Source organism: Copadichromis virginalis, linkage group LG17 (assembly GCF_057382275.1).
Source record: "Copadichromis virginalis isolate Kocher_CV1m ecotype Utaka linkage group LG17, C_Virginalis_male_GT1.1, whole genome shotgun sequence".
In the NCBI taxonomy this organism is placed as follows: domain Eukaryota; kingdom Metazoa; phylum Chordata; class Actinopteri; order Cichliformes; family Cichlidae; genus Copadichromis; species Copadichromis virginalis.
In genome coordinates, this window is record NC_140634.1 from 7,387,970 (window position 1) to 7,402,602 (window position 14,633).

At 40.8% G+C, this 14,633-nt stretch overlaps 1 protein-coding gene across 1 annotated transcript in view; it reads right to left on the bottom strand.

Moving 5' to 3' along the window:
• Nucleotides 1-14,633, bottom strand: part of col24a1 (collagen type XXIV alpha 1) — an 87,578-nt gene that overhangs the window by 21,460 nt on the left and 51,485 nt on the right. Inside the window, exons 22-32 of the mRNA XM_085436306.1 lie at nucleotides 13,102-13,146; nucleotides 12,866-12,919; nucleotides 12,332-12,376; nucleotides 9,144-9,197; nucleotides 8,120-8,173; nucleotides 6,724-6,777; nucleotides 5,815-5,868; nucleotides 3,865-3,918; nucleotides 3,718-3,762; nucleotides 2,960-3,004; nucleotides 161-214 (exon numbers count right to left, since the gene is read on the bottom strand). Coding sequence (XP_085292432.1) covers nucleotides 161-214; nucleotides 2,960-3,004; nucleotides 3,718-3,762; nucleotides 3,865-3,918; nucleotides 5,815-5,868; nucleotides 6,724-6,777; nucleotides 8,120-8,173; nucleotides 9,144-9,197; nucleotides 12,332-12,376; nucleotides 12,866-12,919; nucleotides 13,102-13,146 — 558 coding nt within the window. The remainder of the gene's footprint in view (nucleotides 1-160; nucleotides 215-2,959; nucleotides 3,005-3,717; nucleotides 3,763-3,864; nucleotides 3,919-5,814; nucleotides 5,869-6,723; nucleotides 6,778-8,119; nucleotides 8,174-9,143; nucleotides 9,198-12,331; nucleotides 12,377-12,865; nucleotides 12,920-13,101; nucleotides 13,147-14,633) is intronic.

The window sequence follows — 14,633 nt, forward strand, 5'->3', positions numbered from 1 at the left end:
CAGCTTCTCCCTCGCGAAACTCGTGCGAGCATCTACGGGCGAGCGCGTTCTCCCCGCTGTCATTACATGTTCTGCTGAAGGTGTTTTTCACAGCATGCGGTTTGTTTGCAGTTTCCTGTAACAACCACATCAATGCAGCAGGAAAAAAGCGCATACTTACTGGTTCACCTTGGGCTCCCCTCTCCCCGGTGCTGCCTGGAATACCTGGTTTTCCCTGGAAACATAATCATGAGCTCAGTGGTGATTCACTCAAACATCCTGTGTAGTTAACAGAAGTCATGCACGGCTTCTCGTCATTACCAACACCACCATCATTATCACCACAATTTCCCGTGTGGCCACACACACGCGATGGCTGAGTTGAATATTTCAAGGTTGCCTGACAGCTACAGACACAACACAGAAACTCCAGGATGAGACTCTGTTTGTCGTAGTCCAAACATTGTATAGCCAAGACACTCCAATTATGTGACCAATGGCATTTGTTTTTATGCCTGTGAGCTAAATTTGCAACATCAGAAGTTTTGTGGCTCATGAAGCAGAGCAGGTCATCTGCTAATTTAAAGGTTGGTGGTTTAATCCCTGGCTACTCCAGTCTATGTGCCAAAGTATTCTTGGGCAAGATACTGAACCTTGAGTTACTTCTCGTGCACTTATCGAAGAAAGTATTTAGACACAAAAAAAAGTGCGTATGTGATGAGACATGAGGTATAAAGTGCTTTATACAAACAAGTCAATTTACTATTTAATTCAATAAGGTAAGTCCTTTGGATATTAATTTAGAGCAGCATAGCTGGTTAAAGTCCAATAGTCCCAGTCAAAAGGACATTCAACCGCTAAAAATCATTTACTGGCATTCCTGAATGGAAACATAACTGTAATTTGGCATCTTAATCCAGAAATAATAACATCATTTACCATTTACTATCATTTTGATTAAAGAGCTTGTGCACAATGGTGGTTTAACCACTACAGAAACATAAAAAATGATTTTGTTAATTCCCAGTGCTGTTAATTTAGGGCTTCTGTAGCATTGCTTCCGTCTACTGAAAAGGTTAGACACAAGGGAAAAATATGTTTTCAAACTGTACACGAGGTGAGTGAAATGAACTAAGGGGAGAAGTACAAAAAAGCACAAAAGCCAATGACAATTTTTAAAGTTCACTTACTGTTTAAAAACAAGAGCCAGTTAGAGTAATGGGCTAAAAAAAGAGCGTGGACCACAAAAAGATTTATGAGCAGCAGTCACAACCACTGTCAGCTGCTTTAACTTAACAGAACTGCCTTCGACTGTGAGCTTCATGGGACATGACATCACAGATAGCATCGTTTTCTCGCTATGACTCAATTGGTTCTTTTTTCTCTTTTTTTTTTTTGCACAGAGAAAATAGGAATTAGAATGAGTTACAAGTTTTGAGAGATATTTTATTGGGCACAAGATGGCGCTAAGACGTCAGAGTTGGAAAAATTGAAACAATGCTGCATCTTTGGCAGCAGCAAGGAAAGGTAGAGAAAGTTCCTTTAAAAGAGTGCAGTAGCAGCAACAGTGGGACAAAAGCTACTGTCAGCAGAAACTCCTCGCTGTGAGGTGAGGATGCAAGCTGTGTTTGGAAAGCACACAGGTTGAAACAAGTCCCAAGTTTGTGCTTGATGTCCCGTCCAAAGGATGGCACGAATGTACTGAACGAGTGTTTCACTGTACCGATGGCTGACTGAGAGAGAGAACGCAGGCCCAGACGCGTCTTTGTAGGTGTTTGTCTGATAAGAATGATTACCAACAATCCCAAAGCGTCAAATGTTCAGCCAACACATGATTTGTGGGCAAGTAAAGAAGCTCATTTGTCAGTGGTAAATGAAGACAAGCCAAACAACAGCACGAAAAGAAATGAAGGTGATAAACAGCATATATATCTATATCTATCTACATATACACACATATATACATATTAGAGAGAGAGAGTAGCGAGCTAGACAGATAGATATGACTGCTGTGAAGATCATCACTCCATAATTAACCAGCCCACATGGAGCCATTTTTGATTGTGCCACTGATCTCTGCTGTTTACATGCTTTTGCCATCTGTTGATCAGTTATTGCAGCCTTTCGCAATGCATCAAAACTGCAATTCATCATTTGATCAATAATTAATTGTAAAGACCAAAAAAGGGTTGGAAAAAAAACCCAAAAAAAACAACAACCTAGGGCTCCTAAAATCTGCCAAAAGTCTGACTGTGGCGTGACCTGCTGCATCTATTTGTTCAAATATCCCACTGAGTATTTACTGTGGTCACAGCTCTTTGATCAAAAACACTGAAGTATAATTGTTCCACTCTGCATGCTTAAAAGTATCCTTGGTGAGATACTGAAGCCTGAGTTGCCCTCCATGCTTTCACTGGAGTGTGAACGTGTGAATGTTAGATATAGCGAGCACTCAGACATAGAAAAAAGTGCTGGAATGAATGGGTGACTGAGCAATGTTATACAAAGCACTTTGAGTGATGAAACAGAGTAGAAAGGTGCATTCCATTTCTCTTAATAAACCCTTATCTAATCTGCAACCACGAACTGGATAAACAGTTAAGAAAATGGATGGCTGTGATTAAATGAAATGAAACAGGTCTGGATGAATGTCTTATTTGGACTTTGAACACTGTAAACGGGCTTAAAGTAGTGAAGATTTACTCCTTATTTCTTAAATATAAAAGAAGGAAATTGTGTTAGCAACTGAGACATAATAATTTTAGTACCGCGCAACGTGCGAAACCTTGAAGTCATGCCAGACGAGCAGCAAGGAGCGCATCATCACATGCTGATGAAGAGCGCAGAGTGTGTATTGTTAGTGCAAATAAAAAGATTCTTCATGATAGCTTTAAAGTACTATTCTACACTGTTGCTTCTCAAAAAAAAAAAAAAGAAAAAAAAAAGCTTTAAGAGACAAAAGGAAAGAAATATTACTCACAGGCTTCCCAGGAGGGCCTCTCTCTCCTGGATTTCCAGCCTTGCCCTTCAAGAAGAAAAATATACATATGAATGATTAACGTGTATTGAAATACGTTAGGTTAACTCAAATCAAACCCATTACCATGTCTGATGGTGATGCAGTTCCAGCTACTACCGCACAGCAGAAAGACGGATGTTTGACATTGACCGCTCAAACATCGAGTTTTCTCCCATATGAAGACAAAAATGTGAGTGTTTTGCAGGAGGAATAAATAAATGTGTTGTTCATTTATCTTCAACTGCATGATGGCGCAAAACAGCCCAAATGTTTACTTTCATCCTGCTACTCTTCAGCTTATTGAGATCAGGTTTCTTTTACTACAGACCGCCAGCAGCACAGGCGAATTACATTTGCGTCTAATCCGCCACAGGGGCAACTAGACCAAAGCCTCCCTCTGAAGATAAAAACTGCTTAAAGTCTGATGGAGCTTGTGCACCGGGCAAGCCGTTGTTGTTCTTGATGCTGTTTGAAATCAGACGCACTCGTGACCTTTCCACGAAGTGAATGTGCATCTTCAAGAAGGGGGGCGTGCTTGTTGGCTTGTCCGATGAAGCTGGGTGACGCATATTTTATGACTTTTTTTTATTATTCTTGGCTTCAGACAAATTAAGCTACGTAAATGTACTCAAAGGCCTTCAAGTATATGTAAAACACACAGCATTCCCTGTTTCTCTCTTATACAGATGTGAAAACACGTTGACCTAAAGACTACTTACTATTAAGCTTGGCTCTCCTTTAGGTCCGATCTCCCCCTTTTCACCCTGAAAAACATACCACCGTTTGGAACGAGATTTAGGATAAAGCCTCAGCTAACACACAGGAATTAGTGTCAATTTCCTACTATATCTATACCATGATGTTACCTTGATGCCCTCAGGACCCAGTTCTCCCGGTGGGCCATCTGGACCTCGGGGTCCCTGTGCAAAAACAAGACGAGCCACACCACTGAACATCACTCAACAAAGAAAGAACAGTACGTTGAGCATCTAAGCTCTCACATGCCAACTATGGGTAATGAAACAGCACCACCAGCAAAGTAATTAGTCTGTATTCTTTGTCTGTTTGGGGAGGTGTTCCAGCCTGATGTAGCAGCCTCCCACCCCCACAGAGATTCAGGGGTTTCACAGCATTGTAGCGCCACCATACAGAGACAACGATCTATAACACCGACACCCTCAGCCCCCCTCTTTTTTTTTGCTCCTGTCCATGCTTTTAGACCTTTCAGCTTATCTCTCCATTGAGTCTTCCTTTTATATCTCTTCCTTTGAGGACAAATCTGCTGCTATTTTGCTTGAGCCTCTCGTGTCACTCTGCTCTTTTATCTTCCTTGTAGGATTTATCGTTATATTCTTTTTCCTTTTGTTCACCTCTCCAACCTCAGTCTTGATTTAAACACCATTGAGTCATTTACTTTTGCCTAATCTTTCATGTTATAATGGATGCTATGTTCTTTTATCTGTTTAATCTTGTAATAGTGTGGAAAAAACTTTTCTTAGTGGCACGGACACTAACTGAAGGCAGGTGACGTACATTCACCCCTGCAGTGTGGCACTGAGGTCATGGAGCAGTAAAATTATGACAACACTGCTTTGCCATAAGGTTTGCTGTCATTTTAAAGGTCAGCTTGGTCAGCTTGGCTGCCTGTCTCACAACTAACCAGATGTTGACTGAGATTCATATTTCTTCATGTTTTTTGGTGGGAAAATAGGCAAAGCAGTTATTTAGTTGTTTCAATAACAGCTGTTTTTTAATAATTCACTTTAGTCAGTTTTCTTTGGCCTACAATAAATCACATGCATTTACAATGACTGATGTATTTGACCTCAACAAAGACAGAACTGACACACGTGTGGATTATGTTAAACAACTCAAGTGGCAAGTGTCGTATGTCTTTCTGGGCAAAATATGCAGAAGGAAGAAAACATTCTGAGAATTAAAGAAGACGATCTCAGATGAGAACTAAAGTAATGTGGTAGTAACTTATTACAATTATTTTTTCTCCTAATAGGACACATTCAACTAGAAAGCTGCTGTTTGGTGCAGAAGCTACTGTAAGTGGATGTAAACTATCAATTTAAAGAGGCGATTTTTGCAAAAATAAAAGTTTGAAAAGTCCAAAATGAGCTTCTGCTTGCTTACGCTAGCCCAGTATTTTACAAGAAAGCACCAAACTTTTAACTACCTTGCTGGTAAAAGAAATTTGGAAAAGCTGCTTATGTGTTAACAATTAAACGATTCTTCGGGGACTTTTCTAAATGTCAAGATACAAAACAAAAGAGTTTGTTTCCAATCAAATAAAAAATCCAATCTTTTTTTGAGGGCAAACAGATTTCTGTTAATACCACAGCACTGCAGTAATCTTATTAAAAGATAGCAGGACATGCCGTGGCATGTATATCTGCCAAGTTGGTTCAGGATTTAAATTTGCTTCCTCCTTATTTTCTGCTGCTGCAGAATTTAAATTCTTAGAAAATCACAAGCACAGAAACCAGAAACTGTTCTTTTGCCACCTGTAGGTGTTGTTCTTCTCTCTGCCACACGATGTCCCACCAGCATTAAATCACCTCACTGGTTTGACCTTACAATGATGTCTTGTAACACTAGATTCATGGTGCTCGTGAAACAGTTGTAATTGCACCTATAAAGAAGCTTGGGCCATGTGGAACGACATCCACATGTCTTTTAATTGCTTCAAGCTCTGGTTTATGGGAAAGAAGATGTGATGTGAAACAGACAAACCAAAGGTCTGATGAGGGAAGTTTTTTTTAAGGGACTGATGCAGCTTGTGCCCAAATGTTACAGTCTCCTCTTACCCTTCTACCCTTTGGCCCAGCAATGCCTGGACTACCCCTCGGTCCCGGTGGACCCTGTCAGAAAAAAAAAAACAGTGTGGATATAGAAGTGAAATTAGTGAGAACATAGACCAGGAAATTATAAGAAGAAGGGAAAAAATAAGAATAAAGTTTGAAGGTTTTCATAATATTTGGTGGAGTTATGGTTATAATATTTAGATAAAATAACTATGCATCTTCTAACCACATCATCACTAATGCTGTGAACCTACGGCATGCTGCACAAACAGCTCGGTGGAAATGATCTTCAGCCAGTTAGACGCACTGTTTACTGCTCCACGCTAAATTGTGAGAATGGGGGAAACTGATGTACTGATGGGCGACCGTGGCTCAGGGGGTTGGGAATCGCATCTGTAACCGGAAGGTCGCCGGTTCGATCCCTGGGCTCTCTGTCCTGGTCGTTGTGTCCCTGGGCAAGACACTTTACCCTACTTGCCTACTGGTGTTGGCCAGAGGGGCCGATGGCGCGATATGGCAGCCTCGCTTCTGTCAGTCTGCCCCAGGGCAGCTGTGGCTACAACTGTAGCTGCCTCCACCAGTGTATGAATGTGAGAGTGAATGAATAGTGGTATTGTAAAGCGCTTTGGGTGCCTTGAAAAGCGCTATATAAATCCAATCCATTATTATTATAAATAGCCCTCATAAACTTTGGGTGTTTACAAAGACGAGCGTGATCCTTCAGCACAGTTTAAGGGCCCAAGAAAATCTTGCAATTTAGGTATTTACAGACATCCAGCCGAGACACTTGGTACAGAAGATGAGATTCAGGGAGCAAAAAGTACTCAGCAAAGGAAATTGATGACAAAAAATACACATATAGGGAGGTATGCATGAGGTTAAAATCCTGCATGTTTTTGTTGCTCCACTTACAGGTGCACCTTGCATGCCGATGTCCCCTGGGCTCCCTGGCAACCCTGGATAACCCTGACACCAAAAAGAAAGGGGAAAACATGTCACTCTTTATTGATATCGCCTACAAAATCATTTTTAAAAAGTAAAAGCGGTAACACGACATAAAATATCCAGGCTTATCTGCACTATGCTTTGGGATCAGCAGCTAATCTGGGGCAGCGGTGAACAGAACTGTGTTTCATATTATGTTGTCTTAGAATGGGCTCCAGGCTGTTCGGTGTTGTGGTTCTCACCCACATTTTACAGTATTTTCCTATAATTATCTATGAGGGAATAACACCCAAAAGTCAAAGAAAGTCACTAAAGACTAGAACACGTTCCAGAAAATGCTAATCCTGCAAATTGTCTTTGAACAGAAACAGAATTTCTGGATAAGATCATTGTAATCTGTGATGATTACACAGCACAAGCCTCTAAACTCAACCTCCACTCCTCGTTAATGTGGCTACATTACACCACCAACTGGTTCACACAAATCACTGCAATCCCTCTCGCAGCTCACAAACATCTCTCTCCTTCTTAGCCAAATGTGCACGCTAGCCTTTTGACTGCCACCAGATTAGTTAGGTCAGGCCTGGGGCCAAAAGCCACAGACATGGAGTCAATCCAAGGCCCCTGGACAGTGTAGGATGTAGGCCAGCTTCTCTTGAAGATTCATGCAGCATTACAGCACATATAAGAAACACTGCTGCACTGGACACTGTTTTTACTCAGTCTCAGTAACCCACAATCAATGGGCACTATGTTTACTCAGTTTATACACAGCTAGGTTAGGTTTTGGCTCTCTTTAGTGTTACAATGAGGTACAAACTGTGAATGACTGTTAGTGGTCTGCTACACTGGTCAGATTCTCCATGCCTGTGGGTAGCTCTAACTAATCCTTCAGTACACTCGATAATATTACCTATCTAGAGATTAGATAGGTGTCTAAAAGAGCTAAAAGATTCTCGTAATCTCCAAGAATATAGTATCTGCACGTTTATTTGCAGCAATACTCTATATTGTGCTGCTGTCAGTATATTACTGCAAATTTACAGTGAAAGGTTTCACTATGCAAACACCTTCAATAACAACACTGTGGAAAGATCTATTTTGCAAACATTTGTACCTTCAGAAGTTGCAACACGGAGTAATCTGGAACTTGGGTCTCTAGAGGGTCTGCCTTCATTTCCAGGAACTAAAACATGTAACATCTGCCAAAGCTTACAGCCAGCATCGCTTAGTGGTTCGAATTTAACTCATCATCTTTAGCCATTAGTTTACTGTTTTAGTCTATTAACCCTTTTACCGTAGGTTTGTGAGCTGTCAGACAAGAAACGGAGAGCTGCAGAATATCCTGAGTGACTGCACTTACCATGGGCCCCTTCTCTCCGGCTGGACCTGTTGGACCTGGTGGTCCCCGGTCACCCTGGAGGAAAAGGAAGAGTTGATCATTAAACCATGACCTAAAACCTCAACACGCATTCACATACATTTCTACTTAATAAAAGCCATGAAAGTGGAGAGGAGCTTCTTTAAGTGTAGAAGGTAAATGTGACAGTGGTGTACAAATAGCAGATACTAATATATATATTGTCTTTGGCCCTCTGCACAGTATAATAAAAGCCAAAGGTAAGCCCAGCTGATCAGTAAAGCTTCCAAGGGCTTTTTTTAACCTCTGTAACACTTGTTATTCCACCTTGTCTCACACAGGGATCAGACTATTCGTATGGAACTGTTTTGGAAATACTTAGAGCAGTATTAAACAAATATTATCCATATATCTAATGTGAAAAGAATTTTTAGGCTGTCAGGGTACAGCTGGTGATGACAGATTGAACCAGGAGGAGGATTTTTGTGTAAGAGGAGTAGGAGGACAAGCAAGAATCTGACAAGCAGATGGCTTCCCACCACAAGAACATGTTCTGACAAACGGGCCTTCTGGATAGGAAGGAAAAGGGGCTGCAGGTTGAGATAGAGGGAGGGAACAATTTACTGTACAGAGATTAAAAAGGTGTGTAATGCTGTGCACGTTTACTCGGCATAAGCTGAGGTGGAAAAAGAACTTTTAAAAAAGCACTGTGTCAGAAACAATTATATTTTGGGAGTTTCTAACATCCGTAGACAAGCAAATTTGTCTAAAGAGTATTGTAATCAAATGTTCACTTTCATTATAGCTTGACATTCGGCAGAGTGCAGGAGGGTTTAAAGGAAATAGTGGTGATGTGGATTTGACAATATTGTTATGGATGAGGATGTGAGAGTGTTGAGTGTTTATACAAGCACGTGTTCTGGGGCTCGTGGGCCTCAAGCCATGGCCTAATTATATAGGTCTGCCACTGACAGGCAGGCAGCTCATGCTGTCTGACAGCCTAATGACAGAGAAACACACACCTCACCTTTTCACCAGGAACTCCTATCACCCCAGCTATCCCAATCAGGCCTGCTGGACCCTGGAGAGGAGAGGGATAGCGTTAAACAGAAACACATCACGAGAAGTTATATCTGCGCAAAAACCCAATCTTCATTCATCTAAGGGTTACTTCCCGACTAGTCATGACACCTGGAATGTGAGAGGTCATAAATTACAATCTAATGCTTACATAAGCAAAAATGCAGGCGCTGCAAAGATGAAGAGAAACCTGAAGGGGTGAAGATCATTTTTACCATCTCGACTTTCACGAGTTTTTCCTAGAAATAGTGCTTAACTAAAAACACTGAGATAAACAAAGGAAAAGTAAACACATCAATATGTGCCAGTAACCATGCTATAACAATATTAATTCCAAATCCACTTCACAACCCATGTGGTATTGATACTGGGCCGTTATTCAACAAAGCCAGAACAAATGGCTGCAACCTTGTTGTGACTGCTGAAACTGTTGTCTGGCAAAAAAGAAAAAGAAAAAAAAGTAACAAATAACACATTTTTTAATCGCACAATTGCAGTGGCTCACGTACTACGTTCACACTGCACTCAGCGTCAAGAAAAGCTATTTTGCGAATGACTCCTTGTGGGGGAACCACCAGAAAATGTAAGTATGGAAGTTATTAGAAGAGCTTAACCATTTCCAGTTTAGTCATGCTGGGACGGGAGAGTGGGGGGTGGGGGTGCTATAGTTTGAAGCGGTGCCAGCTGCTTCACTGGATAATCTGGAGTAAAATGGCAAAATGTCTCAGTGGCTGATTTGACATTCTGGCAGAAAAGCGCAGTTAAAAAAAAAAAAAAAAAAGTTTGTCCTCGGGTTTCTAAATATGCGAGTATGTAAAGTGAGAATAAACAGGAAGGAACGATGTGAGATGTGCAATTATCACAAATCAGACTGAAGCCTCAGGATTAAGAGTGCATGCATTGCAACACCAGATTTCTGTGTAATAATTCAAACGATTGCCCGACAGCAGAACACGCCGGCCAACCACTAAAGCCATTGTGGTCAGTCTGCTGCTGTGGCTGTTGTGTGGTTCCCATGACTGACACAGTTAACACACTGACACAGACTCTTTGGGAGTGCTGTTCTTACTTTCACCGTACAGACACATATATGTATGCCTCTAAATGTAGAGGAAGGCGAGAGTCCGAGGCTTAGACCAAAGTGGCAGACAAGAAACAGACCATGATGACAGACACTTATTTTAAAATGTTTTTTCTCCATTTGTCTGGGCCTAACAGGCTAACAGCCTGAAAGTTCGTATTATGACCTTGGGGTGGGGGTGGGGGGGGTGGGGGGGCTTTAAATTGACCTCAAATCTCTTAATTGGGATGTGAAGCAGGATATTGTGGTGCCCTGTATCACTTAACAGAAAGACATGGCTTCAAAAGTTTTTCCATGTGAGGCTTTGACAGGAGAGCTTTAACGGCAATGTTTTTAAGGCCATTTGGTCTCTGAGCCACAGCATTAATAAGACCTTACAGTCAAGGAGGAAATACAGCCAAAGTTAGATTTTAATAAGAAATTCTTTTTAAGAAGGATCTTTAAATGAATGTGAGTACACTCTGAGTCAGTGACACACACGCGCGCACACACACGCACAAAACATAGGTGAAGTTAGTTGTGAAGTGGAGACTGAGATGAAAACAGAACAATCAGCAGATAACCTCAAATCAGCCAAACTATGATCTTAAAAACTCAAAATTAAACTGAGAACAGTTTATGGGAGGCCTTAGAGCATAGATGTCAAACTCATTTTACATGATGGGCCGCATGCAGCCCAATTTAATGTTAGGCAGCCCAGACTCCTTTTTGACTGTGTAAAATAGTCTAACTGCACATGTAAAGTTACAGAAAAAGTTCTGGCAGCTTTTTTATTTAATTTATAGAAAATGTTCTATTTTATTGATTTATTTTACTTTGGATAGAAAGTAATAAAAAAATAAAATAAACCCCCGCATTTCTGCAGTAGATACTAAAAAAACAGGAACTGTAATTTTGTCTGTTACTTCATTACTGTACTATGAATGACTGTGGAGGAGTTCTTTATCAATAGGACAGGCTGTAAAATTTATGAAAATACATTTAAAAGCCTTCCTTCCCATTTTCCAAAGACATCCATCCAGTGGGCCGGATTGGAGTGTTTGCCAGGCCAATTCTGGCTCCCGGGCCTTATGTTTGACACCACTGCCTTAGGGTGATATAGATGCACTCAGTGAAGACAGTTTGACTGAAACCCCTTTGGATCGACTCAGGGCTTGGAAGTTTTCTTTTTTTTAAGCATCTTAGATATCTAATTTATCTGGAAAGTGATGTAATGGCATTCATTAGACCCTCCATATGTTTTAGAGGGTTTTTTCCCACTCTGCAGAGCCCCATGGTTCCTGTTTGGCTTCAAAGGCCCTTCTACTCAGTAACTGCTCTCATATGTGCAGTGCTGCAACAAAGTCCAGCAGTCCCACTTGGTTGCCTCCACTATGCACAGAATGCAAATATTAGCATTAAGGGGCCTCTGGGAAAGACCAACATACTTTGAATGGTCAGAACAGTTGCGTGCGTACGAGAATCTTACAATTATGTCCCGGCATTTCTCTACAGTATCTGTGTCAAGTATAAAACCCAAAGACAGACGCACGAAAGTGTGATTTTTGCAGTTAGTTGATTTCTTTACAACCAGTCCTGACACAGATGTTTTTGGGTAATCGATAAACAGTCCAACATTTCTGTGTTAACAATTTCTCTGTAAGTATGATTCATGCACAACAGCGTGTCAAAAAGGCTTTTACAGGCTTTGAGCCATAAAAAAAATGGACAACACAAATGAGATCACTTCCACAGAGGATATCTGTTCTACTGAGAAGTTCCACCAATTCTGATTTAAAAACAGTACGGTATTTGGATCGCAAGAAGAGAGATCCAAAATTTCTTAGCCTCAAAAGTAGGTCAGTAAAATAGTGATGCATGAGAATGTGTTCCTGTAACCACTTCCACAGTTGCCACAGAGAACAGTTAATTTACTGGAAGCACTTCATCAGTATAAATCTAATAAAAGCTATACCACAGCCCTGCACTCTCTATAAAGGGATCCAATGGAAAACTACTAATCCACAGTACACCGTCTGTTAGCTAATGTCATTAGAGGTGTGAAAGAAACTTACTTGTGGTCCAACTTTTCCAATATTTCCCATGTCCCCTTTCTCTCCCTGCAAGCAGTAAACATCAGACAATGTGCTGGTTAGCTTCCTGTAGTTAAACAGATCACTGATTTGGTTCTCACAGGATATTACAAGTACAAAAAAGATCACACACATAGACCATGGGACTACATGTATGATTGCCATCATGTATGATGATGTTTTTTTGGAGAAAAACAAACTCCAGAATAAACTGCAGCTCTCTCATAATTAAGGGCATGTTTACAGCATTATAAGTCTAGGCAATAAGCACCTCGCAAGGGGAGGAAAGCATGAGACCAATAAAATCTTGATGTACATAATACTAAATTTATTATACCACATTACAGCCAATAAAAAATAAAAGAGTAGGGAAAAAGTCTACAGTTGACTATATTACAATGTAACGCCATTTTTACAACACTTACGATTTTTCAGTGAGATGATGATGTCATGTGGCATTTGAAATTGCCACAAACATGCACTTACGTATACGGTGATTAAGTGATGGGATCTCACCTGTAAACCCTCGGAGCCAGGTTCACCGATATGGCCTTTCCTTCCAGGTCTCCCCTAAAGGTCGACAGACACATACACGTGAACGTAAGTATAAATGCTGATCGAATGATGGCAAAGCTTATTTTATTCCATCCAGTCGGAGGTGATTCATCCTTATGAACCACCTACAAAAGGCTTAGCATGAGTTACGTGTGCGGCTGAGTGCAAATTCAGTGTATGAATTTGGGAGTTCTTACAGTAGGGCCTGGCCCGCCGGGTGGGCCGAGTGGTCCTTCGTCGCCCTGCAGAAACAAAGTTTGTTCAATCAAAAGTTTCCAAAGGCATGTTTCTGAAAAGCTGTAAATAAAAACGTGTTACACTGATTTGAAAATTGTATAAAGCATTTATGTCTCTTCACAAACAGATGTTAGAACTTATATTTTTATTATATTACATAATACCAGGAAGTTTAGCACACTGATGTATCACTTCTTCTTTTAACAAAATTTAGAAAGCATGTGCAAGGATAACAATTGGAGAGTTTTTTTCCATTCTTAGTGGTAAATGATTTCAGCTCCATGATGGTTCAGGGCTTCTTTTTATTAATTATTAACATTATTATTATCATGATTAATGACTAATAGTCATTTTTTAAGCATAGGTTCAATCAAAAGTGAGCCATCAAACCTTTAAAAAGTGGAAAACCCTTATTAATGATCAAACGTCCCTGTGCAGTGATTTCCACTGTAGCATTGTGCCAGCAACTCTGGGGTCATCTTGTAGCACCGTGTTACTCCTACCCATGTTTTTTTGTTGCATGCAACATTTCCCCTCTGAGCATCCATTATCGCTAACAGATGAAGGCAATTCTGTCTGAATTGGTGATGTCGGCACATTCCCTTGTCTACAGTACAGGAACTCCACAGGGGGCTGTGCTTACTTAATTCCTGTTTACTCTGTACACCTCAGACTTTCAGCAAAACTCCCGGTCATACCACCTACAGAAAATCTGATGATTCTGCAGTTGTCTGATGTCAGCAGGAGAACCACCGCTCACTAGATTTCTTTTTTCTTTCTTACAAACCATAGTGTGTAAAATCCCAGCAGTTTCCGAAATACTTAGACCAGCTCATCTGGCCTTAACCCACTCTTCTCCCTCATTCTGATGCTCAGTTTGAGCTTCAGTGGTTTTTTGTTTTTACTGTGCCTACATTTCTAAAAGCATTGTGTGGCATGCTAATTAGATATTTACTTCAATGAGAGCCTGAACAGGTGTACCTAATAAAGTGTCCATCTTAGTTTCTTACAAGGTCTTGCAAACTGGATATGAAAAGGTTTAAATTTTACTCAAATAAAGAGAAAAAATGTATATATCTTGTTATTTCTCAACATCATTAGTTTGGGTAAATGGCCTGCATTTGTATAGCGCTTTTCTAGTCCATAGGACCCCAAAGCACTTTACACTACATTCAGTCATCCACCCATTCACACACACATTCACACACTGGCGATAGCAAGCTACATTGTAGCCACAGCTGCCCTGGGGCGCACTGACAGAGGCGAGGCTGCCGGACACAGGCGCCACCGGGCCCTCTGACCACCACCAGTAACAACCTTTGTCTGCATACTCTGCCGTGTGTGACAGAAGAATACATTAGCCAACTCTACACCGTTGTGTATGGAGGCCAGATCAATATTCCAACATTAAGCACAATAGAAAACTGTGTGTTGCTCTACACTTTCCAGTGGATTCTGTTTCTATTTACAGGGCTGGAAAACATTTCAGCCT